Genomic DNA, 11,518 nt, shown 5'->3' with positions numbered 1-11,518 from the left:
ATAACATAAAAATCTACAACTCTTTTTTATTAATTTGCATGAAGAAATGCAGATGGTCAAAATGTGGCAGGCGAAGTGCTCCATTTATTGTAGTTGTAGCTTGCATACACAGTTCTGCTGCTGTAAAGCTGGGCTGGTTTCTGTACATCTGCTTACCTAAGGCTGTGGTTCTGTGGAGCAGGGGACTGAAATTGAATGGTTGAAGGGGCTGTTATGTCTCTCTTAGTACTGCTGCTGTTGTCCATGCATTGTAGGTGACCAAAGAGCTCTTCAAGCAGCTCCTGAACTGCCATTTTGAACCCACCATATTAAGGCAAAGGGGATGATCCCATCCTTGCAGCTGTTTGATTTTTAACTTAATGTTGGATGCAGGTTGGAGCCCTCACTGGGCTTTTGCAGGCAGTGTCAAGCTCTGTGCTGTTATGGCTGTGCAGCCTGAAGTATCTTAGGTCATTATTTTAAAGCTGACTTAGTTCAATGCAACCTACACCTGCCTCAGTGACAATAAGATCATTTGTTGGTAAACTAATTATTTTCTTTATTCTAAGTAACATTATGAACTAGAACTGTTTTGTGAACAGAAATGATAGGGAAATTAAATGGATTTAATGAAGGTTAGATCTGTTTCATAACGTCTCAGTCTGGTGTAATTCCTACTGTAGCTCAGATCACTGGTTAGATCAGAACCACCTTTTCATAAAGAATGTGACAAAAAAGAAATAACCTGTTTGGTGCATGTGTGTGTGTCAGTCTAGTTCTGTGAAGGTATTATAGAATTGTGAATTTACTGTTCCTTAACCAGAATTAACAAGTTTTCTGAAAAAATAAAATAGATGATGGACTAAAAATTGCTGGGTTTTTTCCCTTGGTTGTCCTCCAATAGGTTCAACTGAGTGGACTGAACATATATATTGTCTTCCTATTATAACTAAAATTCTTTTCAGAGGAGACTTGGGATTCAGTTAGGTGCAATTTTGGGACAAGCTTCAAATGAAGAATCAGATCAGGCACTTTTACTGATTCTGATGATTTTGTATTTGGTGAGTTTTTAGTAGAAAGCCCAACAAAATATGAAGGCATACCTGAAAAAAAATCAAAACCCTAGGAAAGATTCCCCAAATGGTTTCTGTGTGTTTGACTTTTTTTTTTTTAAAAGAAAAACTAAGAGCCTCCCCCTTCCCCTCCTCCAAAAAAACCCAAACCACCCAAACTTTATTTAAATCTGTTGTAATATTATCAAAGGAGAAAATAGTAAGTATATGCTGGTATGTAGCAGTTTGACTGGAAAGGTTTCATGCTACATGGTTTAAACTACTGAAATGAATGAAAATTTGCAAGTTTGTTTTTTTTTTTTTTTTCCTCTTAAGATACAAAACTTAGGTTCATTGTCATCCAGTCACACCAGACCAAAGAAAAAGACCCTGTCATTGTAGCCAGGCTTAGACATCTTATCCAGTAGTTACCAAAGAACTACAAGATCATTTTGTAATAATTTTTTAAAAGCATGAGTGTTATCTAATGGTCATCAGCAAACAAAAATATTAAGGTTCATTCTGTTGCTAAAGTAATGATTTTTTTTTTTTTTTTTCAGACTTGGAGAGAAAGGAACAAAACCATTATATTGTGGTCTAGGTCTAGTTTAAGAGAATTTATAATCTGTACTCCTTTCCATGTTGATTTCTTCAGTATAATGTTACATTCATGCAAGGAAGACATTTATAACTGCATATTTCTCCATGAAAGTGGAAGAATTTTTTTATAATATTCACATGAAGAGGTGGATTATTGCATATGTATGTGGGTGGTTGAAATCCTAAGATAGTATAGGCAGTTTACTGGTACAGTGTCTTAAAATATAATCTTTGCTTTGTTCTGACCAGACGTGCTTTTATATCCACTGTAGCTCCATGATTTGTATTACTCAAATAGATTTTGAAGAGTCAATTTTTAATCCTTGAGTTAATATTACTGTGTGAGCTAGTTGGAATTTTTAGGGAATGATGACATCTGTTCTGAGAATAAGTGGTGCACATGTGGGATCACCACAAGACTGTCTTGATTACCATTCCACTGTGTCCCAGCTCCAGCTGAAAGGACATCTTTGCACTCAAGGGATAACTTGGTTATCATGACCAAGCAGTTCTCAGTCTTCTAAAGCAGCAGATGTTTGCAGGACTGTCTTGAGATACAGAGGTTAAGCTTAAATGTTGGATTGCCTTTAGGCAGGCTGGTAGACAAGAAGGGACAGTTAGAAGCTGATGATACAATAAAGAATAACTGCAGTTGTTTCTGATGCCTCTTTTACTGTTATACTTTTGTAATACTTGAGCATCTTTAATGATGAATGTTCTTTCTTTTGCTTTTCAATGGGAAGTTGAAAACTCAGAATGTGCTTTCTGACAATTAGGTCTTGTCATATGCATTCTTTTCAATAAATGTTTAAATATTGAATGTAATGAAATATGGCTGCAGATATGTTTGGTTTGGTTTTTGTTTTTTTTTTTTTAAAAAAAAAAACCCAAACCAGCTCAAACCACCATTCCTGCAATGACTGTTACTCATTTGGTTTCTCACTGTGCTGATCTGCTTGAGCTTAGAGGTCTATTACAGGACCAGTCTAGAGCAACAGATGTGTGCATGCTACATCAGTGAAAGAATTACTGGCTGGCTCCTGCCTAGCCTAACATAAATTTTGTTGTTCTCAGTGTAAATCTGGTATAATCTAACATAACTTGAAATGGGAAGATTTCTCAGTGTTGTTTGTCACATCATGGACACTTATCTAAAATTAGAGATGGGAAAGGGGAAAGTATGGTGGGGTTTTTTTGGTTTGCCTTTTTTTATTCTTTGAAAGTATGTTGTATATTAATTATTTTCACAGTTCCCTGTGCGTATTTTTCCCTTCATGCTTGAGTTTCTGTATCTGTATTATTCTACTGAGGGAAGGACTTTTGGGACAAGGGTGAGGGGACGGGGTTTTTCCTCCTTATGATTTTGTAGAAACTGGTGTATCACTGAAACTACTATACAGGCAGTTCATCTACAGTGATTTAATGCACTTTTCTACCACAAGATCCTTTTCCAGTGACAAAGTATTCTATCAAGGGAGGCAGGTGAACCCATACAAGAGAATAGGAGCGCTTCCATTCTAAATCAACTTTTTTGTTTTAGCTGGCAATACATACTGACTTTGTTTATTAACCATGACTGGTAAGAACTATTTTGTGTGCATGTCTGAAAGGAAAGAAATTTTTCTACTGTTTCTTTTGCTTCATTTCCATTACTCTATATAATTACAACAGATAAATTGTTACATCCTGTTCTTTATCCTTCTTTATTATTTTAATTAAAACAGATTTTTTTGGACATGGCAAAATCTAGGGGGCTCCAGCAGCACTAGACTTAAAACCAGCTTTTCCTAACCTTGTGACCTGTTACATATGGCAGTTAGAAACAGTGTTGCATCATACAGACCTTTGTACTTAAGAGATGGTTCTTATGGAACAGACCACAAGCAATCTTCAGTTTTCAAAGAAATGTTATTTTTGGTAGCAGACCATTCTAAAAAACACAGATAAGAAAAGTTTCTGTCTAGTGAATAAAACTCAGGATAATTATTACTGGTTTTACACTGAAGGGCAAAAGATGTATACACTGAAGATGTAAAAATGGGTACATGAGGCCACAGTGGCAGCTGATGGGTGACTCCTTATCATGATCATGAAAATGTGATGAAAAAGGAGACTTGACAGCAATGTCCTGTATTTACAATAGCATGTCTCACAAAAATGCAGTTGAGGATGCTTTTACATTTACATGCTACAGCACTTATTCATTTAGTATGTAATCAGTTTTACCCTTCATTTGATAGCAGTCAAAACATTTGGTTGTAATAAGCAAGCAACCTCCTTTTATCTAAATGTGACTGATGTGAGGAAAACCAAAAAATATTCACTGGTAGCTTCAGTCATGGCAGATTAATTAGTTTTGCCTTTTGAGAATTTGTATTCATTTTAGGCACTTTTTTGACGGCTCATATTTTTTAGAGAAGTGCTGCTTCTTGTTTTGAACTCCCAACAGGCTTTGTCGTGTTTGCTCATCAGTTAGGAAACTGTGAAAGTGCTCTTTCGTGCACTCAGTATGCCGTTCAGATAAATCCTGACAGAGTGTGTACCATGTAGTCATGGGAACTTGGGCCCTGATGGAGGAGTGAGACATGCTTAAAGTGACATGACTTAAAGTTGGTTTTAGTGTTTAGACTAGAATCCTGTGGAAATATCTTCTGTAGTTAAAAAGCAATAAAAAGAAAAAAGTTGTTTGAAGAAAAAAGGAAGGGGGGGGAACAACCCACAAAACCATGTTTGTAATTCAGCATAGTATCGTTGAAAGACTGCAGATGAATGATTTGGAATTGAATTAGATTGGTTGATGTTATTTCCAGTATTTTTCTCACTCCAATGAGCAAAACCCGATTGTCATAACTATTGTTGTGATTTGTGAGGATGTGCATGTAGTTGTTTGCTAATAACTTTTTAAAACATATGTGAAACAAATTTACAGAGGAAAATTGTAAGAAAGCACATAAGCTCTAACTTTAAATGGAATAGTACCTTGCAATAAAATTGTTAGTCAGAATCAAACCAAGAATGCTAATTATTAGTATCGTTTCAGATGCAGAGGTAGGCAATAGTCTAAGAACAGTGTTCTAAGAACAGTGCCCTAAACCTATTGTATACTTTTATATATCACGGGGAAACTTTCCAGAATCCAGTTAAGAGCATGTACCATGGTACTTCTCTTAGACTGTTCTGTCAGGTTTGATTGATAATAGTCGAGCCCTAAAGTTTATTGGTGAGTGTGAAGGAAAACTCCTGAGATAATAGCATGAGTTCCCTTTTCTGATGTAGTACAGCTGGATGTATACTCCCTGCCGCAGAGTGCAGCAACCAGCTATTTTATATTTCTAAAGAGGCATTATTGATCTGCATTATATATATCTATTGGGTTTTAAATACCAGTAGGCTAATGCTGAGGTTTTGTATAAGCATTGTGGCAAGTAAGATTTTTGAGGCCAGTGGGTTTGATTGTGGTGATTATGGGAAACTTTCCCTTTAATGCTCCTGTGGAAAAGCATCAAAAAGCTCTTGGTATCCCATTGTCCTCTTTATACACGTGCGTAGATGTGCACATGGGCACACACACGGCTTCCTTGTCTCTTACACTCATTGATGAAAGGACAGGTGTGAAGTTGTGTTGTTACTATGGCTAAGCCAGAGGGTGTATGCTTTTTATTTCTTTTTAATAGCCACCTCGGTCTTGACCTTACTTATTTTATCCTTTTTGTTACGTTTATTATCAGGAGAAATACAGAAACTTTCTGGTGAAGAAATAGATACTTAGGATACCAATAGAGTCTTATCTTTGTTGGTTTTTCCTTGCCCAAGATCTAAAAATCTAGCATGATGCTGAAGGTCCTGCAAAATAAGTCTGTAGGACTGCAAGGCTTTTAACATGGTTTACTCTGGTAGTCTTCTATCCAGGTTGTTGAGAGATGGACCAGATAAGTGACCTGCAGAGTGGGTGGGACATTGACTGGATTGCCAAGCCAGAGGGTGGTGATCAGTGAAGCAAAGTCTAGGTGGTAGCAGATTGCACATGACATCATTCCAGGATCACTTTTGAGGCTGGTATGATTTGGTGTGTCTCAATTGTCTGGATGATGTCTGGAGTGTGATCTCAACGAGTATGTTTGGATGATACCAGGTTGCTCGATATGCTGGCAACCAGAGTCACCATTCAGTGGGACCTGGAGAAATGGTCTGGCAGAAGGAGCCTTGTGAAATCCTGTGCCAGGATGGAGTAGCCCCGTGCAGCAGTACAGGCTGGCTGGAAGACAGGTTTCCAGGAAAGGACCTTGGACTCGGGCTGAAGACAAGTTGAATGTCAGTTGGCAGTGACAAAGGCCAGGCAGGTACTGGGCTGTGTTAATAAAGATGCAGCCAGAAAATAGTGGTTCTTCCCCTCTATTCAGCAACTGTGAGGCCACATCTGCAGTACTATGTTTGGGGTTCACCAAGGTATGAAAGATAAGACATACTGCCACAAATCCAGGTGAGGATCACCAAGGTGATATGGGGCCTAGAGCACATCGCTTAAGGAGGAGAAACTGGATTTCTTCAACCCTAGAAGAGAAATTAAGGGAAGGTCATATTTGTTTCTTCAAATATGTAGTTGGAGGAAACTGAGAAGGCAGAAATTCTGATTAGGTTTGAGGGGATGGTGTGTGTGTGTGTGGTGGTTTTTATCATTGTTTTGGGGTATTTTTGCTTGTTCATTTTGAGCCATGAGTCTGATGAACAGGTATCCAGAGACTGGAACCTGTGTCCACAGAGACATTCAGAACTCCACTTGACTTTAGAAGTAGTCCTCTTTAAAATTGTTTGGACTGCATAAGTTAAGTCTTAAGAAGATATGCAGGCAGAGTAAAGTGGTTATTTAAAGAATGTGGGTTTTGTGTTTTCAGGTAAAAGTTTACACTGAGCTAATTCTTAGAAAAACAGCATGCTTAAACCTAATAAAACTGATCTAAGCAAAGTTGGTTTTTTTTTTTCCTTCAATGAAAGACTTCTTTAATATAAGAAATGGGATACTACTCACATTTTTACAAATCTGTGTTTGAAGAAGCTTATCAACTTTTAGGTTTTGTATGACTTTTAAGAATAGTTTGAATAGTTACTGTTCGACAAAGATATTCTTCTTAAATGATCAACCTGCACCTCTAGAAAGTCAGCTAATTTATTCTGCGAAGTGATGACTGAGATCTTAAATATGTTTCTGCTGGATTAACTTTACTTCTATGAGGCAGATGATCTGAATTTTGAATTCTAGAGTTTCCACCTTGAATTTAGTACATTAATTTCCTTTCCTCTTATAATATATATATTATATATATAATGTATATATTATAATTATATATATATAAAGGAAATTATATATAATATATATAATTTCCTTTCCTCTTATTATAATTATCTCCTGATTTTTGGATACACAAAGCAAGAATTTGAGATTGAAGAAGATAATATACTTGAAGTGTTCTTGATAGGAAACTTAGTCTTTTCCATAGTACTTCAGAAAAACTTAGAGATGGGGGTGAGAAGGAATGAAATAAAATGTATCAGTTTTTGTTTGTCAGGAGAGTTGTGACTTGTTATGAAACCACTAGGATTTAGATATCCCATTTTGTTTAGATTCTTAAGATTTCATTTCAGAGCTGTAGTTGGAAGAGACTTCTAAGAGTCATTGAGTCCAACTCCCTGTTCCTCTTAGAAGTACCTAAAATAAACCATATGACTAAGAGTGTTGTCCAGACACTTCTTGAACTCTGACAGGCTTGGTGCTGTGACCAGTTCCCTGGGGGGCCTGCACCAGTGGCCAACCATCCTCTTGATGAAGAACCTTTTCCTAATGTCTAGTCTGAACTTCCCCTGACATAGCTTTATCCCATTTTCTTGTGTCCTGTTGCTGGTCACCAGGGAGAGGAGATCAGCACCTCCCCCTCCACTGCCCACCTTGAGGAAGTTGTAGACTGTGAAGGGATCACCTCTCATCTTTCTCTTTTCTAAGCTGAACAAACCAAGTGACCTCAGCTGCTCCTCCTAAGTCTTGCCCTCAAGGCCTTTCACCATCTTGGTCACCCTGCTCTGGTCACACTCTAATAGTTTGATGTGCTTTTTATATTGAGGCACCCAAAACTGCACACAGTGCTGGAGGTGGGGCCGCACCAGTGCAGTGTGGACTGGGGCAATCACCTCCCTCAGCCGGCTGTGCTGTGCGTGGTGCACCCCAGGGCACAGTTGGCCCTTTTGACTGCCAGGACACACTGTTGACTCATACTCAACTTGCCATCAACACAAACCCCCCGATCTCTTTCTGCAGTGCTGCTCTCCAGCCTCTCATCCCCCAGTTTGTACGTATAACCAGGGTTACCCTGTCCCGGGTGCAGGATCCGGCATTTGCTCCTGTTAAATTTCATATGGTTGGTGATTGCCCAGCTCTTTAGTCTCTCCAGATCTCTCTGTAAGGCCTCTCTACCCTTGAGAGTTTAGTTTTAAGTATCATCAGTAAACTTACTGTACATTCTATTCCAGATCATCTATAAAAACATTGATGAATGGTGGCTCTAAAGTGGAGCCCTGGGGTACCCCACTGGTGACTGGGTGCCAGCCAGATGTAACCCCATTTGCTATAACTCTTTGAGCCTGACCCGTTGCCCAGTTGCTCACCCAGTGTATTATGGACTTGCCTAGCTGTATGTTGGACATTTTATCCAGAAGGATACCGTGAGAGATAATATAAAAAGCTTTGCTAAAATCCAGACCCACCAGATCCACTGGATTTGCTTGGTCAAATAGATGGATGACCTTGTCATAACAGGAAAATAAGTTGGTTAAGCAGGACTTTCCCCTCATGAACCCAGTGACTGTGTTGTCTCAATTAGTTTTTGGTAATTCCCAGGATAACCCTATTAATAGTTTCACCAGGCACCGAAGTGAGACAGACAGGCCTGTAATTACCAGGGTCTTCCTTCTTGCAAGCTTCCAGTCGACTGGGACTTCACACTCTCAAGACCATTGAGAAGTAATGGAGAGAGGTCCTGCGATGACATTGGCCAGCTCTTTTGGTACCCTGGGATAAGTCCCATTGGGCCTCAGAGACTTAGGTGCATCCAGCTGGAGCAGCAAGTCTTGAGTAAGTTCAGGGTCAGCTTGTTTCTTCAAAACAAGATAGAAACCCCCTAATGATTACAAGAAACCCTCTTAACATTTGTGTTATACTCTGTTCCTGATCTGTGTCAAAGTTCCCCATTTTATTTTAATTATTTATGTCTATTTTAGAATTCAAAAATTTTCATGTTGAGGCTATCACTGAGAAAGTGTTTCAGTATTTAAATCTCACTGTGTATGCTTTTAATGCCATTGACAGAATTTGGTTTTGTTATATTCAGGTCATCTTGGAATGAGGCTGTCTTGTTACTGCTGCTTATAGAAACTTGGATTTCTGAGATACTTCAGGTTTTAGTTAATAAAGATTATTTTTGCTCAAGCAATATTTAGGTTATTACACATTCTGGAGAAGTGATACTTTTGCTATACTTAAATTTGGATTGCATGGTGGTTTCTTAGAGCTGATTTTGGTAATTCTTAGTCATGAAGGTGGCATGTAGCACTGCTTGCTAGTAATCATAGAATGGTTTGGGTTGGAAAGGACCTTTAAATATCATCTAGTTCCACCCCTCTGCCATGGGCAGGGACACCTTCCACTAGCCCAGGTTGCTCAAAGCCCCGTCCAACCTGGCCTTGAACACTGCCAGAGATGGGACATCCACAATCTCTCTGGGCAACCTGTTCTAGCATCTCACCACACTCTTTGTAAAAAACCTTCTTCTTTATCTCCAACATAAATCTGCAATCTTTCTGTTTAAAACCATTGCATCTTGTCCCGTCACTACAGGCTCTGGTAAAAAGTCTCTCTCCATCTTTCTTATAAGCCCCATTTCAGTATTGAAGGCCCCAGTAATGTCTCCCAGGGGCATTCTCTTCTCCAGGCTGAAAAACTCCAACTCTCTCAGCAGTTCTTCATGGGAGAGATATTCTAGCCCTCTGACCACTTTTGTGGCCTTCCTCTGGACCTTTTACAGGACTATGGATTGTTCTGGGGCCCCCAGAGCTGAATGCAGAACTCCAGGGAGGGTTTCACAAGAGCAGTGTAGAGGGGGAGTCACTTCCATCAACCTTCTGGCCACGCTTTTTATGCAGCCCAGGATACAATTGGCTTTTCAGGCTGCAAGTGCACATTGCTGGCTTGTGGGTTGGTTGGTTTGGTTTTTTTTCTTTTTTTTCTTTATTGTTGTCTACCACTATCTTCAATTCCTTTTGCACAGGGCTGCTCTCAATCCATTCATCCCCCAATCTCTTGATATTGAGGATTGTCCTTAACCAGTTTCAGGACTCTCTACTTGGCCTTGTTGAACTTCACAAGGTTCACGTGGTCCCACTTTTCAAGCCTGTCAAGATGCCTCTGGATGTCATCCCTTCCCTTGAGTGAATCAACAGCACCATTTGGCTTTGTGTCATCTGTACACTTGCTGAGGGTGCACTGAATCCCACTGTCTCATGTCACTAATAAAGATATTGAATAGTTCTGGTCCCAGTATGGGTCCCTGAGGGACACCACTCGTTACTTATCTCCATTTGGACATTGAGCCTCTGATTCAGACTCTTTGGATGTGGTCATCCAGCCAGTTCCCTACTCATCGTATAGACCATCCATCAAACCCATATCTCACGAGTGTAGTGACAAGGATGTTGTGTGGGACCATGTCAAAGGCCTTACAGAAGTCAAGGTAGATGACATGAAAGTACATGAATGTGATGCTCCCTGCAAAATAAATAATACCATTTCAATAAATACTTCTGCATATCAATGTCATGTTGAAAGTACAATGCAATAAAAGTAGTTGAGTTGTTTTGTCCAATGTGTATTAAGAAAGTGAAGACAACTGTTAGAAAAATGTAACAGTGGTGTTAAAACAAACTTAGACACTTTTGTTCAGTGATGACAGAATGCCTGTTTACAACCTTCAAAAACTGCTTGCTAATAGTCAGTTAATGAAAGTGTTGTATTTTAATAAAGTTGAATGATTATGGGATGGGTCTGGGAAATTAAAGTCCATTGACATGCTGAGCCATCCCTTCTGTGCTGAGGATGTTGTCTGGGAACTCAAGAAAAGTAGTCTGTAAAGTATAACAGAATGGGCAAACTGTGCTGCCAGCCTGTGCCACATTGTAATCATGCAGACCCATGATGGTCCATTCCTGTGCTCTTAATGTAATGTACAATGGCGATGGTGTTTCTGAAATCAGCAGGCATGGGTGACTTTTAGCTAACAATTTTTAAGAAGGTAGCTTAAATGTAAGATATACTGACATTCTTGGTGGTTGTGCTTTGGTTTTGTATTTTTCTTCCCTCCATAAGTGTCAGAATTATGGGAAAAACTGTAAAACTAAGAGTGATGATGCTGTGACAGTGAAGTTGAGATATACTTACTATGTGTGTTGTTTAATCCAACCTCTTATCCTAGAAGAGTGTTTATGCTGTCTTAGTCATTAAGATGGAGTTCATTATAACAGACAATATAACTAACTATAAAGAGAAGTTGAATGAAGTTGCCTTGAATGTTTTGACAGTTGTTTGTTTATATTGTAAAACTGGTCTCGCACACTACATCTTAACCCTATAAATGATGCTTTGATTTCTTTTGCAAATTGTTCTTCATATGAGGCCTTGCCAAAATTAGGCTTTAATGATTTGATTTGGGAAAAATTACTTGGGAAAAATAGTTCTTATTTTTGCAAGGCAGAGGGATATATATTATAGTTTATTTTGGGGGGGGAGTTACATGGGATTTTTATTCTCACCCCCTCCCCCACCCCCCAATCTTGTAGCCACTTCTGGG

General features: G+C 39.0%; 1 protein-coding gene across 4 annotated transcripts in view; it reads left to right on the top strand.

Annotated features, from left to right (window-relative positions):
• Positions 1-1,010: 1,010 nt before the first annotated feature.
• The window catches only part of ASAP1 (ArfGAP with SH3 domain, ankyrin repeat and PH domain 1), a 121,650-nt gene continuing 111,142 nt past the window's right edge, over positions 1,011-11,518 (top strand). For all 4 annotated transcript variants that reach the window (XM_026843773.1, XM_026843771.1, XM_026843772.1 and 1 more), the window contains exon 1: positions 1,011-1,040. In XM_026843773.1, coding sequence (XP_026699574.1) covers positions 1,026-1,040 — 15 coding nt within the window. In that variant the 5' untranslated portion in view covers positions 1,011-1,025. The remainder of the gene's footprint in view (positions 1,041-11,518) is intronic.

Source organism: Athene cunicularia (genome assembly GCF_003259725.1).
Source record: "Athene cunicularia isolate RWA chromosome 2 unlocalized genomic scaffold, athCun1 chr2_part1, whole genome shotgun sequence".
Lineage (NCBI taxonomy): Eukaryota > Metazoa > Chordata > Aves > Strigiformes > Strigidae > Athene > Athene cunicularia.
Note: the sequence above shows the minus strand (reverse complement) of the source record. Positions and strands in the feature narration are given on the sequence as shown.